This window comes from Primulina eburnea, chromosome 5, assembly GCF_022965805.1.
Source record: "Primulina eburnea isolate SZY01 chromosome 5, ASM2296580v1, whole genome shotgun sequence".
NCBI classification, from domain to species: Eukaryota; Viridiplantae; Streptophyta; class Magnoliopsida; order Lamiales; family Gesneriaceae; genus Primulina; species Primulina eburnea.
Genome location: NC_133105.1, coordinates 26,841,030 through 26,849,272, shown reverse-complemented (window position 1 = coordinate 26,849,272; position 8,243 = coordinate 26,841,030). Strand labels below are relative to the sequence as shown.

The following is an 8,243-nucleotide window of genomic DNA, read 5'->3' as shown; positions in this document are numbered from 1 at the left end:
AGGCAGTCAAGATCTCGACATGTGTCAATTTTCGACACATGTGTAAGGAATGTCGATTATCTAGACTCGTGATTTCTCTTTTTCCTTTCTTATTTTCCGAAATTTGTTTTTAATTTGTGAGATACGACGTTACGATTATAGCGATTAATATTGTATTCGTTCTTTATATAAAGCGGTATGATTTTCATTATATGGTGTCGAGGAAACTCTCTCATCCGATAAAAAATCGCAAACCCTCGCATGAAAATTTCGCTCTTGTTCCTCGATCTCGGAAAAGGTTCATACGACCTCGCATGAAAATTTGGATATGCTAATTCTAATCGAGGTTCCAAGAACCATCGTCTTCTCCGAATGTGAAAAATATACCCAAAAATAGAGAATGGAATTGTTCTAAACAAAGATCGAGGTATCATTTCACAAATTTTTTTCCTAAATTTTATTTTATGTGGGAAAATCTTTAATTTAATTTTACTTATTATTTAATATGCTACGTTTAAATGTATTTATTTAATTTGAATAATTATGGTTTCATATCTGTTTTCCTTACAAAAACATCAATATATAATAGATCTAGACAAAAACTTAATGTGAGACAGTCTCACAGGTCGTATTTTGTGAGACAGATCTCTTATTTGGGTAATTAATGAAAAATATTACTTTTTATGCTAAGAGAATTACTTTTTACTGTGAATATCGGTAGGATTGACCCGTCTCACATATAAAGATTCGTGAGACCTGTCTCACAAAAGACCTACTCATAGATCTAACATCATGTTAGGATGCTCGATTGTGCTCTGTGAAAATCATTTTAACTCTTCGTCGCGCATCACGTTTCCTACCAGGTTACGTATAATTAATTAAACACCATCCTAAAATCCTAATAAATCATGAATTATATAGTTTTATACGTTTAGCATAAAAAGTATTACTTTTTTATGTGTGACCCAAATAAGAGATCCGTCTCACAGATACGACCCGTAAGACCGTCTCACACAAGTTTTTGCCTAATTTTTAAAAAGAAACATTTAATTGTCAAGTCTATATTTAAGCAATCATGTAAAATCCGCGGGTTCTCACATCATAAATAAGAGTAAGTTTAATGTGAGATGAGTCGATTCATATTTGAAAGAAAAGTAATACTTTTGACATAAAAAATAATATTTTTGTCGTGAGTTTAAGATATTCGTCTCCTAAAATTAACAAGATGGTCTCAGAGAGTATTTCTTAAAAAAAAATTAAAAAAATCTCGTTGTATCAATTCATTTTTCCTTTTCCAAAAAGAAAATCCAGCTATATTAAAGCAACCAAAATCTCCTCTTTGACCAGAATGAGAAACTTTGCTTTAAATTTAAATAATACATAATCTTAACCCAATAATTTTAACAAGACAATTAATTTATTAAATTTTCCATAGGATTTTGTACTTTTTTCATCAAATCTTCCACAAAATCCCCACTGATTCATAAATTTTAATGTATTCCATTTTGGAAAAAAAAAACACCATATTTTGTTTATTTAAGAATTAATCCTGAGGAAGCAAATTGTATTAGTCGGACTTAACATTACATAAACTTTAGGAAATAAAAAATAAAATAATAGTAATTTCCAAGCTTATTTTCCAACTGTTCTTTTATATATATATATATATATATATATATATATATATATATATATATATCATTCACATCTAATAAAATAAATTATATCACCATTTTTTAAATTGAAATTTCTATATTCCTGGATTAAATCTAATCAAGTATATAACATAATCGTAATTTTTTATACTCTTTTTTTTTAAGAAAAAAACTAGTATGTTGGCCCATAGCGGCAATCTGCAAAATACAGAATTAAATTATATATTTTTTGTAATATAAGCTGCAATAAATTACCTTAATATAATTGTACCTAAAAATTTATGGAAGGTGGTAAATCTGACAAGAACTGCTTGTAATAAATATTAACAAATTTCATCGGATTTTTTAAATTTACCAGTGTTACTGTGTGAAACAATTGACCGAAACAAAAAGCCAAACAGCTTCAACTCTATATAAAGCCAAGCCAAGCCAAGCACAACCCCAAACACCCCAGAAATCAAGAAACAGTGAAAACATGATGCATTATAATATATAGTTGATGGAGTGATAATCTCTGGTTTAAAGTATGGGAAACACTTGGCCTAATCGTACTTTGCTGAAGAGATTATTCATAAACAAAGCTTCAAAATCAAGATTTTCGAGTTTGCATTTTATGTTTTTTGTCGTGAATTGCTGATAAAGAGAGTTTTGGTGTTTTTCCTTTTCACGTACAAACACGCACCCCTCTCTCCCTCTCTCTCTCTGAAAGAAAGGAAACCAGACCGCTTCAGAGAAGTTTTAATGTCTACCACAATTCTTGAAATTCTATCTTTTTTCTACAAAGGACTTAACACTTGTTTCTTCCTCTCCAACTTTCTTTGATTAGCGAGTGTTTGTTGCCCATTTTTACTTACCAGGGAAGAAGAAAGGAACCTGCATTTTTAGTAATTCTTCTATGAGTCCTTTGTTGTATGTGAAAATCAGCCCTTTTCAGATCTATCGTCAATTCGCATTTTAATTCAGCTCATTGTGTTATTGTTCGCTTCTGTTTGTTGTTTTTGGCCGAATAAAATGAGTAAAGAAGAGTTCTTGAAGATCCAGGTACTCGTTCTCTAACAAATTTTCATTTAATATTAGTGTGCGAAATGTGTTTTGGCTTTAAAGACCTTGCTTGTGGCGAACTCAAGATCTTTCATGTCATTTTTCACTTTCATTTTTTACTTTTATTGGTCGCTTCTGGCTTTGATTATGGCTTCTGAATTACAAAGTTGTAAGCTTTACCCTGTGATTTTTTTTTGGCTTTGCTTTTTTTTTTTTTTTTCACTTGCAGACTTGTATTCTTAAAGTCAATATACACTGTAATGGTTGTAAGCAAAAAGTGAAGAAAATCCTGCAGAAGATTGATGGTACGTTCCCTATATCTACGCACAATTCGTTGTCATATTCTTATATTTGTTTTGTAATCTAAAATCACTGTATCCAGGAGTTGTGCCTGCGAATACCTGAAAATGGTTGTGGGAAAAACATATTTTTGTTTGAATTTGGCGTGAGGTTTACAAATTTTGAGTGTGCGAATTGTGTTTGTATCCTAGGTGTGTACACCATAAACATTGATTCAGAGCAGGGGAAGGTTACAGTTTCTGGAGATGTCGATCCATCTATACTGATCAAGAAGCTTACCAAGAATGGGAAACATGCAGAATTGTGGGGTGCATCGAATGTGAGCAATAATACTCAAAGCCAGCTTAACGATCAGCAGAAGGCATTGCAAATTGAGCAAGCAAAATGTGCCAACAACAAAGGGCAGAATCAGAAAGGTGGCAACAGCCAGCCAAAAGGTGGTCCTCCGGCCGGCCAACTTCCTCAGCTTCCACAGATGAAAGGGTTTCAGGATCTGAAAATGCCGCCACAGTTTATGAAGGATATGAAGATGCCACCACTTAACAAGAACCAAAATCAGAAATCTGTGAGGTTTAACTTGCCTGAGGATGAAGATTTGAGTGACGATGAAGAGGATGACGACGATGAGTTGGATGATGATGATTTGGAGGATGCTCCATTGAATAAGATGAAGCCGATGATGGGTAATGGCCAGGGTGGTCCACAGATGCCGAAAATGCTGATGAGTAACATGATGGGAGGAAATATTGGAGGAAATGGAGGTGGAAACGCCAAGGGTGTTGGTGGTGGTGGAGGTAACATTCCGGTTCAGATGAATATTGGCAGTGGTGGTGGAGGAGGCGGTGGAAATGGTGGCAATAAAGGTAATCATGGAAACAACTATGCTAATAACCAATCCCAAGGTGGTGGAAAGGGTGGGAAGAAAAGTGGTGGCCAGCCTCAAGGAAGCAAAAATGGTGGTGGTGGCGGCGTCGTTGGCGGAGGCGGTGGTGGTCAGTTCAAGCTAGGTGCTGGCTCTGGTGGCAGCGGCGATGGTGTGGCCAATGGAAACAATTTTATGGCAAATGTGGCCAATAAAGGAGGTGGAACGCCAAATATGATGGGCATGAATCCTGGTGGTAGTTTGGGGCTAATGGGCAGCCTCCCGGTACGCCCGGCGGGCCAAATCAGCAATCTTGCCGCAGTTCAAGGCCTACCTACCTCGGCCATGAACACCAGTGGAGGCGGTGCGGGCCCCGGATACCTTCAAGGTGGCCCCCTCCCCGAGCACCTGGCTGGAAACCCCTACTATCAGCAGCAACTAGCAGCTATGATGGTGAACCAGCAACAGACCAATGGTAACGAGAGGTTCCAGCCGATGATGTATGCCCCGCCTCCACCAGCCGTAAATTACATGCCGCCGCCTCCTTATCCCCCACAACCGTACCCATATGCTCCTCCACCCGGCGGCCGGAACGACCATTACACCATGTTCAACGACGAAGACACCTCGAGCTGCAGTGTCATGTGAAGATCAATAATACTGATACCAAAACTGAGGCCTGATTCTACTCTTTAAGTTCTTGACTTGATGATATGCCATAATATACATAGAAATTGCGTTTACTTTGGTTTTCTTTTTTCTGAATCTCAACGTTAGATTTAGTGTCGATGATAATGTTTATTTGTTTGGAAACATTAATGAAATAATAAAGAAATGGGATTCTGAGTTTTTCTTGAGAATTGAATTTTCAGTTGTTGAGGGTGTGTGGTGATTTTAATAACTAAATTGATTCCTTGTATGTTATGTTTTCACTCGAATCAATTATTAGCTTGTCCTTGTCGAATTTATTGCCAAAAAGTTAATCGAACATCGAGCTAAAATAGAAGAGAGGGGCCACCATTTATTCCTTCCCATTAATGATTTGTGAATCTCAAATTGCAAAATGTTTTCTGATATACCATATCGATTAGTTGAATTTGAAAATTGTTTAAACATAAATAAATCCAAAATCCAAGAAGCCAAAGGGGGAAAATAATTAGGGATGTCAATGGATCCGGGTTTCACCCATATCTGCAATGGACCTGTGTGTATAGAGTGGGTTTGGGCACACTAAATGGGTCATGAGACGGGTCTCAAGTCCAATTTTTCAGACCCGTTCGGATATGGGACGGCTCATGGGTCCTATAATACTCACTCAATACCCGCCCCATATATGTAGATATAAATACTCCAGGGTTTTAGTTTTATTAATTTTCATTTTTTAGTAGCTCATCTCAACAGTAACGATCTTAGCTACTCTTATGTCAACTGTTGCATTTGAATCTGCTTTTAGCAATAATGGAATAATAATTGGTCCTCATCTTAGTAGACTTAATCCAACGACTTTGAAGACATTGATGTGCTCGCGAAGATGGTTGCGGGGTGAGGTGAAAGGTAAATAAACCACATTTTATTTTGTTATTGTACTTTCATTTTAATTTTTTTTACTTTACTTTCTCTCTTTAAATTACATTTTTTACAATTTGAAATTATAGTTTTATTTTTTCAATGTACTTTCTCTATTAATTTTGTAGTTAATTCTTCAAGTAGTTTACCAACTTGTCCCTCCATTCTCGATGAAGAGGAAAATGATCCCGAAGAATGTATCTAAAATATTGCCTACTCGATGATTTTATATTGATATGTTTAAATTATGTTATAACTTATTTTTGGGGATGTCAAGATTTTTTTGGAGAGCTAGTAACTCTTTTTTTTATGTATTATCTATGTCGTGAAAATAATTTGTTTGTTATTATTAAGTGTGGTGAAGTCATGAATTAATTTTCCATAACATTGTATTCAGAGGCTTGTCTGTTTCATAATTCAGTCATGTGAGAAGAAAGATTACTTTTTTATTTTAAAAAAATTCGGGTCTCACCCGGCCCCGTTTCATATTCGAGGTGAGGTGGGTCCGAAGAATATTTAACTAGGGTGGGGCGGGTAATGGGTCAAATTTTTTTCATGGAAAGGGTCTTGAATTTAGTCAAATCCGTCCCATATCCGTCCAATTGACATCTCTAAAAATAATATAAAAATGGAAGCAAAATAAATGCCTGCAGGATTTGACATATCCTCCAAATACGAGTATGTGCAGTGTGAATTGAAGTTAATGTGCAGACTGACTCACTAACACCCATACAACTTTCATCTACTCGTCCACACTTTTTAGAATGCTTTTAAAAAATACTAATTTTCTTGATAAAAATTAAATTAAAAAATTTTAAATATTTTGTAATATCAGTTTATATAACAAAATTTATATGTTATGTAATCTAATGGTTGATTAAAATTGCAATAATAAAAAAAATCTGAAAACTTGTTTCAGCTTGGAAAATTTGAATCTTGACGTTATGGTCACATTTCGATACATACTATGTTACTAATAAATAAATCCATACAAATATTTTTATTAGATGTAGATTTAAGTTGGTAGTTATGAAATATATTAATGGGCCCCTACCTCTTGTTGAAAAGGTGAATATTATTGGTGTTGGCGTACCGTACTTCTGTCTCAAAAGTTGGAATATTTCAATTCAACAACAGTCAATTCTTTCGGTTCGTGCCAAAATTCAAATCATTTTTAATTCATTTTCATTAAAAATAAAATTTAGTTTAAAACACGATATGTGTATTTTGGCATTGATTTCACCTGGGAAAATTGATTGTTGCCAAACTATGGTCAATGTGCAAAGTGCTTTCTTCAACAGTCGTACAGAGAGATGCCCGGGCTCTATTCTCTGGGCGACCAGAAGCCTGGGCTCTCATGTTAACTCCCTGGTATGAGTTGTCTAATCCGTCATAGCAACATGGGTTTGGCGTGTTTTAGAAGTTATCAGACATGTATGGGTAGCTGACTTGCCATACTTAACAAGTAGATACTGAAAATAAGGTACCTATCACCTTTTCTTTCCTATAAATGACAGGTATATTTCTCATTTACATATTCTGAAATCTTTGAACTCTCAAGCATACATATATTCTCACGTATATCATTTGTGTTTTTCCTTCTTCAACCTGCTGACTTTAGCATCGGAGTGGTCACGCCGGATACCCCTCCGGCGCGCATTCACGAGTTCCTTTCTTGTTTGCAGAATTTATCGGTGCCATTACCTTCACTCAATTTCCTAAACACTTCATTATCATCATTATATGGCGGATTGCTCACGTATATCACATCCGATTCACCTAGATATCATCATTGGCGCCGTCTGTGGAAAATTGAGAGACTAAGGCGTTGATATGGCTCCAACCAGAAGAAGTAACCAGGACACTTCCCAGGATCCTGGAGATGGTGCGTATACTTCAAGACAAGGTGGTGTTCCTCCCACAGCACCTAACATTATCACTGTGTCCCTGGAAGATCTGGCTCGGATTGTATCTGAGGCAGTGAAAGAAGCTATGGCCCAGAGAGACCCCTCTCATCATGTTACCCTTCCGGAGAGGGAGCAAGAGCAAGAGCAGGAGGTAGGAGAGCAGAAGGTGCGAGAAGAAGATGAGGAGTCTAGTGCCGGGTCCAAATCCCCGACTGTGGCGGAAGAACTGTTGGAGTTGAGGCAGAAGATGAAGGTATTGGAGGGACAGTTGCAGGACCGTAGTCTTTCTCGGGCAGTTGTCAAAGGATGCCCATTTGCTGAAATTATTGTCTGGGAACCTCTTCCCGGGAACTTCAAATCTGCTAAAGTTAAAGATTATGATGGCAATGCAGACACCGAGGAGCATCTGGCCAGGTTTGAGAATATGGCCATGCTTCACTGTTACACTGATCGAATTAAATGTAACGTCTTTTTGACAACTCTGATAGATTCTGCTCAAAAGGAGCCAGTGAATTGTAGTCGGAGATTCACCGCTCACCAGCAGGTGTGGATATTCTATGTGATCTGATGAAATAATAGTGCGTGGAATCTCTGGACAGAGTATGAGATGTACATCAGAGAAGGAGTTCTCCAATGGAACATGCGATGCCGCTATTTATATGTATCACATAGTTATCGAATTATTATGCAACCCTCGATAAACCAATGGTTGCAGATTCGATCCGGATATATGAGATGAAGGGACCGTACTGTACGCTAATCATAATCGATTGGTTCTTGTAGGCACTATCAGTGATACGTAGGGAATCATGGGGCGATGCTACTAGACGCTCTTACCATGATTCGATGGGTTTAATCAAAAATAAGATTTCTGACATTCTCATTATCATTTGTTGATACATAGAATGTGGCAAATAAGGGTAAGCCCGAATA

At 36.7% G+C, this 8,243-nt stretch overlaps 1 protein-coding gene across 1 annotated transcript; it reads left to right on the top strand.

Annotated features, from left to right (window-relative positions):
- Positions 1-2,107: 2,107 nt before the first annotated feature.
- Positions 2,108-4,682, top strand: LOC140833144 (uncharacterized). The gene is made up of 3 exons (XM_073197600.1): positions 2,108-2,675; positions 2,905-2,980; positions 3,167-4,682. Exons 1-3 carry the CDS (start codon positions 2,646-2,648, stop codon positions 4,483-4,485), a joined length of 1,425 nt encoding a protein of 474 aa, XP_073053701.1. The 5' UTR covers positions 2,108-2,645; the 3' UTR covers positions 4,486-4,682.
- Positions 4,683-8,243: the final 3,561 nt, after the last annotated feature.